Source organism: Schistocerca cancellata, chromosome 7 (genome assembly GCF_023864275.1).
Source record: "Schistocerca cancellata isolate TAMUIC-IGC-003103 chromosome 7, iqSchCanc2.1, whole genome shotgun sequence".
In the NCBI taxonomy this organism is placed as follows: Eukaryota; Metazoa; Arthropoda; class Insecta; order Orthoptera; family Acrididae; genus Schistocerca; species Schistocerca cancellata.
In genome coordinates, this window is record NC_064632.1 from 48,473,108 (window position 1) to 48,492,285 (window position 19,178).

A 19,178-nucleotide genomic window follows, 5' to 3' on the forward strand; every position below is an offset into this window, starting at 1 on the left:
GTTATTTTGCTCCCCAAATAGCAAAACTTCTTTACTACTTAAAGTATCTCATTTCCTAATCTAATTCCCTCAGCATCACCCGACTTAATTCGATTACATTCCATTATCCTCGTTTTGCTTTTGTTCATGTTCATCATATACCTTCCTTTCAAGACACTGTCCATTCCATTCAACTGCTCTTCCAAGTTCTTTGCTGTCTCTGACAGAATTACAATGTCATCGGCGAACCTCGAAGTTTTTATTTCTTCTCCATGGATTTTAATACCTACTCCGAACTTTTCTCTTGTTTCCTTTATTGCTTGCTCAATATACAGATTGAGTAACATCGGGGATAGGCTACAACCCTGTCTCACTCCCTTCCCAACCACTGCTTCCCTTTCATGACCCTCGACTCTTATAACTGCCATCTGGTTTCTGTACAAATTGTAAATAGCCTTTCGCTCCCTGTATTTTACCCCAGCCACCTTCAGAATTTGAAAGAGAGTATTCCAGTCAACATTTGCATGCTTTCTCTAAGTCTACAAATGCTAGAAACGGAAGTTTGCCTTTCCTTAATTTTTCTTCTAAGATAAGTCGTAAGGTCAGTATTGCCTCAAGTGTTCCAGTATTTCTACGGAATCCAAACTGATCTTCCCCGAGGTCGGCTTCTACTAGTTTCTCCATTCCTCTGTAAAGAATTCGTGTTAGTATTTTGCAGCTATGACTTATTAAACTGACTGTTCGGTAATTTTCACATCTGTCTTCACCTGCTTTCTTTGGGTTTGGAATTATTATGTGCATGGTGAGAAACATTAATTCTGCAATACAAAAATTCATGTAAACTTTAATAATTTTCATCTAAAATTTTGTAGTATGGCAGTAACCAGAATGAAAGATAATACTGTGAAGCACAGTGGAGCAGTCTATCAGTGTGCCGGCTTAGTTACAACTCGTGACGGAGGTTTGGGGCGCGCGCCTACCTGCTGTGGCGGCGGCGGCCTGCTGCTGCTGCTGTTGCTGGGCGACTACCGCCGCCGCCGCCGCCGCCGCGGCTGACGCGGCCGCCTGCGCGCCGCCGGCCACCGCCACGACGCCCGCCGCCCCCGTCGCGACGCCCGCGGCTGCGGGCTCGAGGCCGCGCAGCGCGGGGTGCAGCAGCGGCGCCTGCGCAGACACCTGCTGCGGCGGCTGCTGCTGCGGGGGCGGCGGCTGCTGCTGCGGCGCCGGCTGCTGCTGCGGGGGCGGCGGGGAGGCGACGTGACGGCCCCCGGGCTGCGCCGCCGCCGCGGGGGGCGGGCTGCCGGGCGACAGGCTGCCGGGCGGCGACTCGGAAGATGCCGGGCTCGCCGCCGCCAGCAGCGGCCGCCGCTGCATCGCCGTGTTCAGGATCTGCATCTCCCACATCTGCTCCTGCCTGATCTCGTCGTTGTAGTCCTGCAACACGGCACCGACATTCCCTTTACAACAGTGCTACAGACAAGGCGACCGCACACGGGGACGACTTTAATTTTATATACACTACTGACCATTAAATATGCTACACCACGAAGATGACGTGCTATAGACACGAAATTTATCCGACCGGAAGAAGATGCTGTGATATGCAACTGATTAGCCTTTCAGAGCATTCACACAAGGTTGCCGCCGGTGGCGACGCCTACAACGTGCTCACATGAGAAAAGTTTCCAACCGATTTCTCATACACAAACAGCAGTTGACCGGCGTTGCCTCGTGTATGGAGGAGAAATGCGTACCATCACGTTTCTGACTTTGATAAAGTTCGGATTGTGGCCCATCGCGATTGCGGTTTATCGTATCGCGACATTGCAGCTTGCGTTGGTTGAGATCCAATGACTTTTAGCAGACTATGGAATCGATGGGTTCAAGATGGTAATACGGAACGCCGTGCTGGATCCCAATGGCCTCGTATCAGTAGCAGTCGAGATGACAGGCATCTTATCCGCATGACTGTAACGGATCGTGCAGCGACGTCTCGATCCCTGAGTCAACACATGGGGACGTTTGCAAGACAACAACCATCTATACGAACAGTTCGACGACGTTTGCAGCCGCATGGAGTATCAGCTCGGAGACCATGGCTGCGGTTACCGTTGACGGTGCATCACAGACAGGAGCGCCTGCGATGGTCTACTCAAAGACGAACCTGGGTGCACCAATGGCAAAACGTCAGTTTTTCGGGTGAATCCAGGTTCTGTTTACAGCATCATAATGGTCGCATCCGTGTTTGGCGACATCGCGGTGAACGCACTTTGGAAGCATGTATTCGTCATCGCCATACTGGCGTATTACCCGGCGTGATGGTATGGGGTGCCATTGGTTACACCTCTCGGTCACCTCTTGTCCGTATTGAGGGCAATTTGAACAGTGGACGTTACATTTCAAATGTGTTACGACCCGTGGCTCTACCCTTCATTCGATCCCTACGAAACCCTACATTTCAGCAGGATAATGCACGACCGCATGTTGCAGGTCCGGTACGGGCCTTTCTGGATACAGAAAATGTTCGACTTCTGCCCTGGCCAGCAGATTCTCGAGGCCTCTCACCAATTGAAAACGTCGGGTCAATGGTGGCCGAGAAACTGGCTTGTCACAATACGCCAGTCACTACTGTGGTATCCTGTTGAAGTTCCATGGGCAGCTGTTCCTGTACACGCCATCCAAACTCTGTTTGACTCAATGCCTAGGCGTATCAAGGCCATTATTACGGCCAGAGGCGGTTGTTCTGGGTACTTATTTCTCAGGATCTATGCACCCAAATTGCGTGAGAATGTAATCACATGTCAGTTCTAGTATAATATATTTGTCCAATGAATACCCATTTATCATCTGCATTTCTTCTTGGTGTAGCAATTTTAATGGCTAATCGTCACTAACAAAAGATGAAGAAACAGATGCAGTATGTGAGAGCATTGAATGGTAAATCGAAGTAAGTGAAATGAAACTGTAATAATTTAGGAGACTGATGAAGGGAAAATACTCCTTTACTTCTGCAATATATTACGCTTTTAACATTTTCACAGCTACCGACGAACTCGCTGCACTCCGTTCTGAGGTTGCTTTTGTTATGGCTATACTGCTCGCCAAATCCTGGTGCTTGTGCTGACACCGAGAGACAACATTTTGGCCAATATGAAATACTGGGCATACGATTTTTCTAAAACTATGAACTGAAAAAGTTTTATTTATTGTACATCTTACACTCTGATACCTCCACTTGATGAAGAACTTAATTATTTTTCGTTAATCATCATACTTACTGCGTTGCATGAATTAAGTAAAACATCATCTGTGCTGAAAGACAGCGTTCTGGTCGATACGAAATACTTGATATCCGATTTTTCAGAAACTATAGGATGAGAGTTTTTTTGTACATGTTACAATCTATTATTTCATTTCGTTATAAACTACAATTACTGTGCTGCATCACATTAAGTAGAACACCTAAAGAAATTTTGAAGATTTTCCAGAGGTAAAAGCGAATTACCTAAACTCTACATATTGTTGATTTTAGCTCATATATTTACGTGAATCAACTGTAGGTAAGATATGAACTTTTATTTAAAATATATTTATTTTTTTAGAATTGAGAGCAGGAGTATATCTCATTTCATTCTAGATTTATTCGGTTTTATATCCGAAAGACGGTCGTGCGGACGCGCCCATTCACTTCCTTGCGCATAGTCAATCATGTTGTCATAACAGCTCCCATATCTCATGAACATTCCTGGATATGCAAACGAGATTTTCTGCAAATGATATCCCTAAAAGACATGTTCAAAAGGAAACCATAATATGAGTTTGGGCAACAGTCTTACTCCGAGTTTCTGCAGCACTAGCTGGGGAGCATCAGCGGAAACATTACGAACCTCTGTAATCTTCTCTTAAAGTGAGTACTGCGCACCAGTGTGGTTTACCAGCGAGCTTGTCAAGTAATTGGGCACCCACATCAACCCTGCTATGAGGATTACAGCTGTGTGTATAAAGATTATCCCACTATATTGGCTAACAAAGCTCAGCCATGTAGCCCCACCTTCTCTGCTGAGACAAGAAGCTTCGCTGAAGGAATACGCGAAAGTAATGAATTATCCTCTGCCTCCCATCCACGAAGGTACCACAGTTTTAGAGACAATTTGACTTTGCTCTACGAACCCTATTCTGAGAGTGGCCCAATAACTGGTAGCTTCCGACTTCAGCAGGAATGCTAGATGGGACGAGAGCTGGAGTGATAGTGCCTCCCACGTGAACTGTGACTATATCAGTGCTGTAGAAAAGCCTAATAGATTTGAACTTCCACGTAAGATACACTCCGAACGGGAAATGGAATATGCGCACAGAATATCCACAAGTGGGGCAGCCACCCAGCCATGGCTGCGACTGTCGGGCGACAAATAAGACTGTCCAACAAATAGCCCTGGACTATCTGGAAAGAAGCGCTGTGGGCTAAGAACCACTCACCTATCAAAGCGGTAGGCGTACAGGTGAAAAACAATGTAGCCCACGAATGAGTGCATTTAAAGACTTGCAGCGAATTTAACACATAACCTCAAACCTTTACGAAACTTTTTCTCGCTGACGATCCCCACAAAATGATGAAAGGAAAAACACTTGTCGGATACTACATTTATGCTGTCTATGCAGTAAAACTGCATGATGTTATAACTTATTATTTCTTGACTACCAATTCTATTCTCAACACATTTCGCAAACAGTACGCAGCTATATCAATGGATGAATCTCCAAAAGTACGTCATTGTACGTTACATAGTTCAGTAGGTACGAGCATCACAAATATTGAAGCCGGCCACTGTGGCCGAGCGGTTCTAGGCGCATAAGTCCGGAACCGCGCTGCCGCTAATGTCGCAGGTTAGAATCCTGCCTTGGGCATGGATGTGTGTGATGTCCTTAGGTTAGTTAGGTTTAAGTAGTTCTAAGTCTAGGGGACTGATGATTTCAGATGTTAAGTCCCATAATGCTTAGAGCCATTTCAACAAATATTAAGTTGCGTGAAAATGAAACCAAAGAGCGAAATTCGCTAGACTTACAAGTGAAACATGTGTACAAATACTGGTGAACTACGTTACGTACGTTTGAAGTATCATTGACATGCGCTTATGAGAGCAAAGCAATGGGTAAAATGATCGTCCTAAACCCCTGGAATGATTTCAGTCAAATTTGGTACATATATTCGTTAGAATCTTACCCCTACACCACCAGCCTCCTATTTCAGTTGAGTGTGATAATGCGGTGAGAGAAGGGAGGATGAGAAGATTGACAGAAGGCGAAAGGGGAAAGAAGAGAGAGGCATGAATGGGAGGAGAAGGAAACTGAAACAGAAAGGAAAGCGTTGGTGATGGACTGAGGCAGGGGGAGGTAGAGACAGGTAGAGAGATGAACAAACAGAGAGGGAGGAAAAAATGAACAGGGGAAGTTAAGATCAGGAGGTGGAGTTGGACGCAACAAGTGAAGGGAAAGAGATGAACATGGAAAATGGAGGAGAAGATGGACACAGAGTGGAGAAGGAGGAGATTTCCAAAGAGAGGGACAAGGAGATGGAATAGAGGGGAGGAGGGGATGGATAGAGGGGAAGGAGCAGATTGACAGAGAGGAGAGGAGCAGATTGGAAGAGGGAGGTGGGAGGAAATAAAGGGAAGTGACTGAGGTAGGAGGAGATGGTCAGAGACAGGAGTTGGAGGAGGTGGAAAAGGGAAGGCGTGGTGGAGATGAACAGTGGGACGGTGGGTCGAGGCGATGGACAGAACAAGGATGATGGGGAATGGATAGAGAGAGGAAGGAGGGAAGGTGATAAAGAGGGAGGGCATGGGTGCAGAGAGGGCGGAGAAAGAGGCACTTAGAGAGAGGGAGAAGCAGGGGATTGAGAGAGAGAGGAGGGAAGAGTAGATGAAAAGAGGGATAGGGTAGGTGGAGATGGGTCAGAGGTGGAGGAGATGGACAGATAGAAAACTGGAATAAATAAATGTGTGGGCAACGCCTCGTTCCTCGGTTAGTAAATAAATGAATAAAAGAAGGTGGAAGGAGCAGCAGAAATGAAAACAGCAAAAATAAAATTGGGGTCTTGTAACACACAACGTGAAACAATTCTGTTACTTTGCAGATAAAACAATGCACCGAGGCAGTTATAAGATGCATATTAGCGCATTCAAAGAGAGCATTCCTCGCCAAGAGAATTATGGTACCATCAAACATGACTGTTAGCCTGATAAATGATATACATGAGAAATTACGTCGTAGAAGTGATTCAAGGGCATTGAAAAAACGCAAGAGAGGAAATCAGTGCCTTTAAGATACTGAATAAAATAATAATTATGACTGAGAGGAGTGATAAGATAAAATAATTTGTTAATTCTGTTAGAATAGGCATCATTACACAGACGAAGGGTGACAGTTTATCAACTATACAAAATTAAAACCTTGTAACTTTTGAACGGTTTGCGTCAGGACGTTCAAACTGCACGGTAGTCCGTGAGGCATGATGGTAATTAGTATGGTTTGGTTTAGTCCACTTTCAGTTGGATGAGTTCGTCAGTATGCAAAATTGGTGCATTTGAGGGACTAAGAATCCGCATTTCGCCATCGAGAACTCTCTTGACCCTCATTAGGTGACTGTCCTGGTGTGCAATGTCCAGTCACGGATTAATCGGTGCGATAATCCTTGACGACATGGTGACTATCGAACGGTATGTGAATGCTTTGGAACATGATTTCATCCCCATTATTCAGAGTGACCCTGATTTCGACAAGATGTGGTTCATGCGAGACGGAGCTCGACTCTATCGAAGCAGAAGAGTGTCTGATGTCCTGGAGGAGAACTTTGCCAATGGCATTCTGACCCTGGGGTACCCAGAGGTCACTGGCATAAGCTTCGATTGGCCGCCACATTCTCCTCATCTGGACACATGCGACTTCTTTTTGCGAGGCTATATTGAAGACAAGGTGTACAGCAATAACCTCTAAACCGTTGCTGAGCTGAAATCAGCGATTCACAAGGTCCTCGACAGCATCGATATTCCGACACTTCCGCGGATCATGCAGAATTTCGCTGTTCGTCTGTGCCACATCATCACCAACGATGGCAGGGATATCGAACATGTCATAACCTAAACCTGAGTATCTGTGGTGACGTTTGGTGTTTCTAATAATTAACGATTTGTTTCATATGGTTCAAGTGTCACCCTATATGTTAAGAAATGAATAAAAAAATTAGTGTTATTAAAGGGAGGCAAAAGTTCCAGAAAAGAGGGAGACTGGAGGTTGAGTGTACGTTCTACTTTAGGGAGAAGACACTGTCTATCCGAATTAAATCAGTCAGAATTCTGACGGAAAGAAATCAATAAACAAGAAATTAAAAAAATCAGCTTTTGAGACAACATGTAGATTATACAGAGTGATTCAAAAAGAATACCACAACTTTAAAAATGTGTATTTAATGAAAGAAACATAATATAACCTTCTGTTATACATCATTACAAAGAGTATTTATAAAGGTTTTTATCACTCAGAAACAAGTTCAGAGATGTTCAATATGGCCCCCTCCAGACACTCGAGCAATATCAACCCGATACTCCAACTCGTTCCACACTCTCTGTAGCATATCAGGCGTAACAGTTTGGATAGCTGCTGCTGCTGTTATTTCTCGTTTCAAATCATCAATGGTAGCTGGGAGAGGTGGCCGAAACACCATATCCTTAACATACCCCCATAAGAAAAAATCGCAGGGGGTAAGATCAGGGCTTCTTGGAGGCCAGTGATGAAGTGCTCTGTCACGGGCTGCCTGGCGGCCGATCCATCGCCTCGGGTAGTTGACGTTCAGGTAGTTACGGACAGATAAGTGCCAATGTGGTGGCCCTCCATCCTGCTGAAATATGAATTGTTGTGCTTCTTGTTCGAGCTGAGGGAACAGCCAATTCTCTAACATCTCCAGATACTGTAGTCCAGTTACCATCCAGTCGCCATCTTAGCATCAACTGACGCTGACGCCTAGTCAACAGCGCCTCAAGCAAACAAATGTACAACTAAGTGAAACTTTATAGCTCCCTTAATTCGCCGACAGATAGTGCTTAGCTCTGCCTTTTGTCGTTGCAGAGTTTTAAGTTCCTAAAGTCGTGGTATTCTTTTTGAATCACCCTGTATTTCTGTCATTACTTTTAAAAATACGTTTACTTGAAGCAACGCAAAAAATTCGGTGGTAAGTCATGTTGTTCCGTTGAGAGGCCGTAGAATAATTTTGGGATGATATTCTAAATCCACTCATTAACGCAGCAGATTCTCTTTGCCCGCCCTGGGGCTTACGGACAACACGGTACGTAATGGTGGCTATCCACCCTTCTCGCCATTAACACGGCCATCTCAACGGGCGTGGTGAGAGCGCTCCTACATCATTTTCAGCACCTGTAAGTTGCCACTTGGTGCGTGCTGCTCGTTATACGTGCTCGCATTCTGCGCCGTGTTATTAGCCGCTGCGTTAGTCGTCCTTTTTTCCCCCCTCTCATGTTACTGCTGCTGCTATTGTTCTGTTTACGCTTCGCCCAGCCGTGAAAAATTTACGCTCGTGGTCGGCGCGGCGCCAGTGCAAAACGTGGTGTCACGCCGAATTAACCGTTGGACACTTTCTGCGCCGCCGCTGCAATAAACTAACGCCGGTTTAGAGTTGCTATGACAACAGATCGTACAGTGCCAACTTTCATATTTACGTAGCGGCGCTTCGTGTCGCGCCTATTACATTGCAGTTGCGCTCACCTGTCAGCTCGTTAACTGTCCCAGGTAACTTACTGCCGCTAGAGTGCAGGTCGCGCTTTTGATCTTCGCGCTAAAAACGAAACCTCTTCAGTAACTGGAGCTGGAATTCAATGACTACGTTACAAATTGCTTCAGCTAATTCTTTACCGGTATTTGCAGCGGATAATACTCTTATTTCATATGGGTGCTATTGGTGCAACTTAGGGACAGTATGTCACCAGAATTTCCTGAATATTCGTAACTTTTGATCAGCTACAGTGTAACAAATTCACATGGCAAATATTAGGGCGGCCTGTACACAAGAAACTGTTTCATCCCTCCTCTACCTTTGTCATCTATCGGCGAGATCGATAGCCTGCAGAGTCCACTATCAACGACTCCTCCAACGGTCGATAAGACGACTGTCACGTGGGCACAGCCGCTTACAAGCCACAGATAGAACTCGGCCAGCGGCCGGCTGCAACACAGTTCGAAACGTGCTGTGCTTAAGTCCCTGCCCCGCTTAAATCTTGCTTTCGTGTCATACCTCCTTATTGAATTTGATACGGACTACATTTGGATTGCTGTTCTACGCATTATTGATGGATTTGCTGGATCCTGGACTATCTAGGTGATTCTCTTGATGCGCTATAGAATTATCGACAATCTGGCGCAGACTGGAGTTCTGAACTATTACCTGATAAGAATATATTCATATTTTATGTGTAATAAAGAGTGTGTTGCATCGAAGTGGGTGTAACAATCATTATATTAGATGACGGTCAATTGACACAGAAATCGAGATAGGAAATACTGGACTATACAAACAGTTACAAAGAATAATACTGGCACGGATCATTCATGGATTATAAATCGAAATAATGTAATCGTTCATTATGAGTAATTTCTTATATTGCCGATAGACTACACAGTTGGATAAAATTAGCTATAAGAAACACATAAAAATTGCCATGTACAGTTCATGACGATGTAAACATTTACCAGACCAGACGTCATTGTGTAATCAGCGATTTCAAAAAAATGGTTCAAATACCTCTGAGCGCTATGATACTTAACATCTGAGGTCATCAGTCCCCTAGGACTTAGAACTACTTAAACCTAACTAACCTAAGGACATCACACACATGCATGCCCGAGACAGGATTCGAACTTGCGACCGTAGCGGCCGCGCGGTTCCAGACTGAAGCGCCTAGAACCGCTCGGCCACCCAGGCCGGCAGCGATTTCAAGTTGCTGGTCCTAGCACTGCTTCATACACTGGAGTCATAATAACTATACTCTGACCGTTCCTGTGCGTGGAAACAAAACAAAATAAAACACTGATTTTCTGGACAGTTGAAGATCAACAAGCACCTGAAAAAAAAAATTCAGTGCCTTGGTACGTATTTCAAAATGGGACGTCACAGAGGCAGCGCTGCGAAGATCTTGGTACACATGAGGAGAGTTTTAAATACCAACTGCACTGCTGCGCGGGATAGCCGTGCGGTCTCAGGCGTCTTGTCACGGTCCGCGCGACTCCCTCCGTCTGAGGTTCGAGTCCTCCCTCGGGCATGCGTGTGTGTGTGTTGCCTATAGCATAAGTTAGTTTAAGTTACATTAAGTAGTGTGTAAGCTTAGGAACCGATGACCTAAAGAGTTTGGTCCCATGAGGCCTTACCACAAATTTACAATTTTTTCCACCAACTCCACGAAACGGCAATCGCACTACAATGGCATTTGATCCTGTTGGAACAGATTATGCGATTCTCTAACACACCATGCTTCACATTTCAGATACATGGTTAAAAGCGGCCTTGAGGAAGACTTTTCTTATGAGATGCCAAACTGCTCATAAAGTTTGATATTATGCGTGCTTAAATTTTATTTTCCTGATGACATAAATGTCAGTAAGTTCAAACTTTTCTTTTTCAATATTAAGTATCTGATTAATTACTAATGTTTCATTTTCATTCCAGATGAGAATTATATACTCAGTATGTGAAAAATGTCTGAAATGGCAGTTACTTCCGCAAGGGAGCAAATTTCTGCAAATACATGCATTTTATGCGTTTGGTTTTCGAGTTAATGATACATAGGAAACTACTGTCAGACGCTGTTTAATATACTGCACTAGAAGAATTGTGCAATGATTCTTCTACCTTAAACTCCAAAGCACATATAATACCGAAGAAATTAGGTTCTTCTAGAGTTTTCACGGCCATAGTATCACCTTCACTCTCTCTGGAGGCTCAAGGCTGGGATTGAGAGAATACAGGAACGAAACGTAATTATACCAATTACAACCGGCCTGTGTGCTACACTGCTAATACGAATGCTAAAGCCTGCCGGAAACCTTCCTCTACGTAGCGACTGTAAGAGTAGGTCATGGAGCCAACACCTGCCGATACTGGATTACAGGTAGCACTCTTAAAGCGTCTGTTAGGTATAAACTCAAACGTTTGTGCAAATCTATATGCCCTCCGAGTTTAGCAACATACTAGCCTTTCTCTGGGAGTTGACAATGCCCCAGTTACGTTTCAGAATTACGTGTAACAGTAGACTAACTGTATCTCCAGTAGGTTAACTACATTGGCGACACTATCGTCACAGAGACGTCAAGAGAACGTCGTGTATAGGACCTAGAAAAACTTTCCCTTATGTTGCAAAGTAATTGAAAACTCAAACGAGACTTTCTAAAGGTCGTGTAAAATATTGATGACGTGTGTTACGTAGCGAAGGGTTAAAGCGCACAAAGGAACGCGAGTTCTGAAAAATTACTTGCTGCGAGAAAACTTCGGAAAGTACAATAATTTTTACTTAAAGCCAACTACTGTAGGAAATTTTTCTCATCTTTGAACTAACACAGAAAAACTTTCATACCAGTTAACCGGCTGTGGAAGAAAGAAGTAGCAGTCCCATAAATGCGACACATCTCTCCAGTCCATATATGCTGGTTTAAGATAAGCAGCATTCACGAAAATATAGCGGTGTCCAAACTTTCCGAGTTTCATTTCATTCCCGGCGTATAAGCGTCGTCAGCGCAGTAACTATGGTAGCTTGAACTGACAACTGTAAACAACTGATGTGCGTTAGACTAGTGAGCAGGCAGTTGGTAAGTAGTGGACATGCGGCCGTAGTGTGTCAATGTTATTGTGTCCCAGATCACAAAGCAGCGACATCTCTAAATCAAGTGTTTAAGACTTTCTCCTGAACGCCTTAAAGCAGGGAAAAGTGTGCACAAAATTTGTTCCGCACACCTTGACTCCCGAACAAAAACAATGACTCATGGACACGAGCAGCATCTTGTCTGAAATGCAAACCGCGGACAGTTCTTTACCGGGAAATTTGGTTTTATCAGGACGACAAAGTGCAGAAATTCACATGAAGGGTCAGCCATTTGATGACGTAATCGACATTGAAGTTAAAGTGAGGTGTAAGTTAAACAACATCCGAAAGAACGATTTTTCAGTGTATAATGGGTATACGAACGTTCTGTGCTTCTTACTCAAAAGGAGGGAGATTATGTACAACACCTGAAGCATTCAAACTACAACATTTAATCAATTTTTTTATTAATTCAGTAACGAAACTTTTTGGACTGACGGGCATTATACACCAGATAATTATTTGATCTACACAGACTTTTGGAAACTGCTTTAGCACAAATGTACCTCGGAAGAACTGCGATGTGACTGAGCCATATTCTGAACTCCCAAAATATGAAAGGTGGTGAAAACGAATTATTCGCCAATTAACACAGAGGCGTTAGCAATGACTATGGAGCTAAGAAAATTCGTTTGTTTAAGTATGGTGCTAAGTTCCACCCACTCACTGACCATAAACCGAATACTTATTTATGTCTCCCGAGTTAAATACGTTCCAAGGGAAGTCTGCAGTGACACTCACTGTATCTAAGTAATTTTGGTTATAAAATACAGTATACAGCGATTGACATATCAGTTTGGTTGTCTCTCCAGATTTCATAAACGGATAGTAATGCTTTTATTTTACTCACACAATTAAATATAACAGCGACTCCCATTCACACACGGAAAGTAAAGAGTGCTAGGGCACTGTTGCCTGGAAGATCCCGAAATGTAGGTTGAGCGCTTTACCGATACGGGTTTGCCTAACAGCCTTTCCATGAGGTGTGTGAGGGTTGTGTCCTATGTACAGTTGTTGAGTGTAGGTAGATGTAGCGGCAGTGTATATTTTATGATCTTACTCTTGTTGCCAGGGTACTGATAGAATGAGGAGCCCGGGCGCTTACACTACACCTCTCGAAATAGTCCCCACAGATCGTCAATCAAAAGTGTCCCAACGACCACAAGGGTGCGGAGTGATATAAAATTTCATCCAGGGAACTAATGCTAAGTCTGGTGAATATAAATTTTACGTCCGAACTATTTTCTCGTTGCTGGTAAACGCCGATACTGGAAATTTCTCGCACCAACTGGAATCGAACCGGCTACCGCCTACTCAGTCGCCACTGCGCAGGCGTACGATAGTGATTTCGGGTACGGCGGCGCTCAGTGCACGCTGTAATATGATACAGTTGCAGACGGTGGCCAGAGCATCTTCTGGCTGCCAGTCAGCGATTTATTCAAATGTGTTTATCGACAAGTCGTATATTAGATGTGGAACGAGAATGGGGAAAAAATGCCACCCCGTCTCCAAACAGCCACAAAATTCTGCAAAAATTTACGATAGGTTGCAGTCCGTCTCTAGAACAGCGTAGCGTTCCAAAGGATTGGAAAAGGGCACAGGTCATCCCCGTTTTCAAGAAGGGACGTCGAACAGATGTGCAGAACTATAGACCTATATCTCTAACGTCGATCAGTTGTAGAATTTTGGAACACGTATTGTGTTCGAGTATAATGACTTTTCTGGAGACTAGAAATCTACTCTGTAGGAATCAGCATGGGTTTCGAAAAAGACGGTCATGTGAAACCCAGCTCGCGCTATTCGTCCACGAGACTCAGAGGGCCATAGACACGGGTTCACAGGTAGATGCCGTGTTTCTTGACTTCCGCAAGGCGTTCGATACAGTTCCCCACAGTCGTTTATTGAACAAAGTAAGAGCATATGGACTACCAGACCAATTGTGTGATTGGATTGAGGAGTTCCTAGATAACAGGACGCAGCATGTTATTCTCAATGGAGAGAAGTCTTCCGAAGTAAGAGTAATTTCAGGTGTGCCGCAGGGGAGTGTCATAGGACCGTTGCTATTCACAATATACATAAATGACCTGGTGGATGACATCGGAAGTTCACTGAGGCTTTTTGCAGATGATGCTGTGGTGTATCGAGAGGTTGTAACAATGGAAAATTGTACTGAAATGCAGGAGGATCTGCAGCGAATTGACGCATGGTGCAGGGAATGGCAACTGAATCTCAATGTAGACAAGTGTAATGTGCTGCGAATACACTGAAAGATAGATCCTTTATCATTTAGCTACAAAATAGCAGGTCAGCAACTGGAAGCAGTTAATACCATAAATTATCTGGGAGTACGCATTAGGAGTGATTTAAAATGGAATGATCATATAATGTTGATTGTCGGTAAAGCAGATGCCAGACTGAGGTTCATTGGAAGAATCCTAAGGAAATGCAATCCGAAAACAAAGGAAGTAGGTTACAGTACGCTTGTTCGCCCACTGCTTGAATACTGCTCAGCAGTGTGGGATCCGTACCAGATAGGGTTGATACAAGACATAGAGAAGATCCAACGGAGAGCAGCGCGCTTCGTTACAGGATCATTTAGTAATCGCGAAAGCGTTACGGAGATGATAGATAAACTCCAGTGGAAGACTCTGCAGGAGAGACGCTCAGTAGCTCGGTACGGGCTTTTGTCAAAGTTTCGAGAACATACCTTCACCGAAGAGTCAAGTAGTATATTGCTCCCTCCTACGTATATCTCGCGAAGAGACCATGAGGATAAAATCAGAGAGATTAGAGCCCACACAGAGGCATACCGACAATCCTTCTTTCCACGAACAATACGAGACTGGAATAGAAGGGAGAACCGATAGAGGTACTGAAGGTACCCTCCGCCACACACCGTCAGGTGGCTTGCGGAGTATGGATGTAGATGTAGATGTAGATGTAGAACACAGTTCTTATCTGCCAAACCTATTCTCAAAGTCAGGCCGTAAGCCGTCCGAGACTCTTCTCACGATAGTAGACGCCGGTATATTCCCTAGCAGCAGCTGGCCAGAGCATATCCACTGATAAGCTAAGACATTACGACTACTGCTCACCGCGACGTTGGATACCGCCTGGTAGAGTTGCGGGCACGTGACATGGTAAAAAAAAAGAATGTCCATCGACATAAACAACTCTGAGAAGGAGCTGATACTTATTACGCACACGAGTATCGCGAAAACGGCGAAACTGGCCGAATATTCACGTGCTACACTCGTGGGAAGAGGTAGAAGGACAGTGAACCCAGCACTAGGACTAAATGACTGAACGTCCACAACTCTTCGTAGAATGTGCGGTTCGAAGGCTTTTCTGCTCTTTAAAGTAGGATAGATGATGGTCTGTGCCATCGCTGCCAAAGAAGCACAATGTTGGTGCACACACAATTGTTTCGAAGCACACCATTTATCGTACAGTATTGAACAAGGGGACCTGGCGAATATTATGAGGGAAAAGAGAGTGGACTGGAAAACCAGAAGACTTATAAACTCATTATACCTCAATCAAAAAGTTTCAGTTAAAGTGAGAGGAGAAAGTACAAACTGGATCAGACTAGGGAAAGGAGTAAGACAAGGATGCTTTTTATCACCTACTCTTTTCAACCTGTACTTGGAAAATATGATTGACCAATGCTCATTAGATGACAAAGGAGTAGAAATTGGAGGAAGAAGAGTAGGGTGCTTGAGATTTGCTGATGACATGGTCCTTCTAGCCACAGGGGAAAGAGAATTACAGGATTTGGTGGACACCATTGCAACTAACGGAAAAAAATATGGAATGAAAATTAACACAAATAAAACATAAGTATTGGCAATAGGAGGAAATAAGGAAATAAAAATTGTGGTGAACGGAGAAACACTAGAACAGGTGCAAAATTTTAAGTATCTTGGAAGCAGGATACACACCGACTGGAAGTGCACCACAGAAATTAAAACAAGGATAGCAATGGCAAAAGAGGCGTTTTATAAGAAAAGGAGAATCTTCTGCAGCGGTCTGGACAGAGAACTCAGAAAGAGACTCATAAAATGTCTTGTATGGAGTGTTCTTCTATATGGCGCTGAAACATGGACTATGAGGAAAAAAGACAGAGAAAGGCTGGAGGCTTTTGTGATCTGGACCTGGCGGAAGATGTAAAGAATAAGTTGGAAGGACAGAGTAAAAACTGAAGAGGTACTGAGAAGAGTGGGAGAGAAAAGCCAGTTACTAGATGTAATAAAGAGAAGAAAAAGAAATTGGATTGGGCATATATTAAGAAAGAATGACGGACTGATAAAAACAGTTTTAGAAGGTTATGTAGAAGGGAAAAGGAAGCGAGAAAGGAAGAGATTCCAGATACCGGATGACATGATGGACGGTACAACGTACAGCAGCCTTAAGAAGGAAGCAATGGATCGCAGAAAATGGAGAGGCAAAGGACCTGCTAATATAGCAGATAACTGATGCTGATGATTGAACAGGGAGCTGGGCAGCAGACAACCCCTACGTGATCACACGTTGACCCAACTACATCGTTAATTACGATTGCAGTGAACAAGTGACCATCGGGATTCGGCCGTAGTTCAGTGGAGACGTCGCGACTCTTCGGGCAATTCACTTGTTTGCTGCAGTATTTCGATCGTCGTCTAGACAAACGTCGTCATCGACGTGGACGGTGGCTCGAAACGTGCAGCGCGCCGCGGACGCTGGCAGGTGGAACCAGTATTATGCTATGGGAGACAATGTCCTGTACTTCGATGGCCCTGTGTTAGTGATCGAAGACACGCTGACATCTGCGAAAACCCTTCATTCCTTCAGGCTCGTGCCTTTCCCAATGGCGATGTCATCTTTCAGCAGAGTATCTGTCAATGTCTCGGAGCCAGAATTGCGCTACGGTGGTTTGAGTAGTATTACAGTGAACTCGGGTTGATAACTTCGCCAGATATAACGCCCACTTAACCCATCTGCGTCGCTATCGGGTTCCATCACCACGTACGCAGATCAGCGTGCCCTTATTTACGTGAATTACGTGACACGTGCTACACATCTAATCACACATACCTCCACAAACCTACCAACAAACTGTCGGATTTCTGATATGCAGAATCAGTGATGTATTCCATTCCAAAGGCGGTTACACAAGCTATTAAGCAGGTGGTCACTGTTTTGACTCATCAATGTAAGTATAGCACGGGACACATTTCGGGAAGCACGTGGGTTATAATCGAGGTCGCAATACCAAACTTTCGTTAAGTCACACGAACGATGGCACCACATTATTACTGATGGCCAAAGCACTGATATAAAAGTTATAGATAGAGCAGTCACCTGCAATGATTTCAATCAAAACCTGAAAAATTCGATTTTTTTTTCTTTTTTAGTCTAAATGAGACACAATGGTGTATTTCAGCGAGCAACGGTTCCCCGAAGCTGCTGTTTGGCTGATCATACTGTTAGAGAGAAAATACAGCTGTGGTAAACCTTAAATAGCTTCCACAGCAAAACACCCAGAGCATTTATAGACACATGTAGGTAGTCATTATCACAGATGGCGTCCCAGGCGAAATGCGGCATTGAAGGAGGCAGCAGCGACCAACTTCCTTGGAATCCACTTGAGTGCCAGCCGAAGAACCCGGGCCTGAATATTTGGCCGCTAACTTGGTGCGGATACCAAGGACTTCGTGAAACATCGACGGCAGACGCTGCTCACCTCGCAGGTCGCTGGTGATACTCACAAGGGAACCTCACCATCGCAGCCCCCTCTGATTTAGTTATAAGTTGGCACAGTGGATAGGCCTTGAAAAACTGAACACAGATCGATCGAGAAAACAGGAAGAAGTTGTGTGGAACTATGAAAAAATAAGCAAAATGGACAATCTGAGCTCAGCAGCGCCGTGGTCCTGTGGTTAACGCGACAAGCCGCAAAACGAGAGGTCCTCGGTTCAAGTCTTCCCTTGAGTGAAAATTTTAACTTTTAATTTTCAGTTTATGTGACAAACTCTTATGTTTTCATCACTTTTTTCGGAGTGATTACCACATCCACAAGAAAACCTAAATCGGGCAAGGTAGAAGAATCTTTTTACCCATTCGCCAATTGTACTAGTTAGGTAGTTCGACAACATATTCCTGTCATGTGACGCACATGCTGTCACCAGTGTCGTATAGAATATATCAGACGTATTTTCCTGTGGAGGAATCGGTTGACCTATGACCTTGCGATCAAATGTTTTCGGTTCCCATTGGAGAGGCACGTCCTTTCGTCAACCAATCGCACGGTTTTGCGGTGCGGTCGCAAAACACAGACACTAAACTTATTACAGTGAACAGAGACCTCAATGAACGAACGGACATATCATAACTTTGCGAAAATAAAGAAAGTAAAATTTTCAGTCGAGGGAAGATTTGAACCAAAGATCTCGCGCTCTGCAGCTGCTCACGCTAACCACAGGACCACGGCGCCCCTGCGCTCACTTTGTCCTTAATATTGCATATCTTACACATGGACTACTCAGTTTGTATATTTTGTTTATTTTTTCATAGTCCCACACAACTTCTTCCTGTTTTCTCGATTGATCTGTGTTCAGTTTTTCAAGGCCTATCCACTGTGCCAACTTATAACTAAATCTGAGGGGGGTGCGATGGGGATGTTCCCTTGTCAGTACCAGAACTAAGCGTGAAGTCAATGGCACAAAACCCCCACCACTCCTGAATGCTCTGTGCTTTCTAGAGTCTTTCTGACCTACAAGGCCGCCCACGTCGAGACTAGCTGGAGCAACAGCCAACACTATGCCAAAACGAACGATTATCCAGCGTCTGGGAATTTACGGAGAAGGTGAAAATATTTCCAGTCCCAGATGATTCTTACACCACTAAGTTATCTCAGCACAGCCAGCCTAGTCTGCAGTGGAGAACGCCCACCATTGTTGATCACTTGACGTATATCCCAGCGGTAACCTCCACCCTATCTCTATGTTATGGTTGTGGACCAATGTCACTTTGTTTCTGAATGTTAAAGAAAAAACGTTGTTTCGGCGTCTAGTGCGTTAAATCTTACGCTGTGGACTGAAAGCTTAAGGCTTAATCCCAACTGCGCTTTTGTAAAGAATTGGAGACGGTCAACTTGTGGCAATGTAAGTGATAACGGTCCATGTGGGATACGTATGATAGATTTTTTTTTCTTTTTAATTCGCAGTGGAACGTAATGTAAGGGAACACAGAACGACTAATGCGTTCATTTGACAGTGGCGACCAAAATCGTACATTTTTCTA

The 19,178-nt window shown here is 44.3% G+C and overlaps 1 protein-coding gene across 1 annotated transcript in view; it reads right to left on the reverse strand.

The window, feature by feature from the left end:
* Positions 1-918: 918 nt before the first annotated feature.
* The window catches only part of LOC126092640 (KH domain-containing, RNA-binding, signal transduction-associated protein 2-like), a 675,125-nt gene continuing 656,865 nt past the window's right edge, over positions 919-19,178 (reverse strand). Inside the window, exon 4 of the mRNA XM_049908362.1 lies at positions 919-1,413. Coding sequence (XP_049764319.1) covers positions 919-1,413 — 495 coding nt within the window. The remainder of the gene's footprint in view (positions 1,414-19,178) is intronic.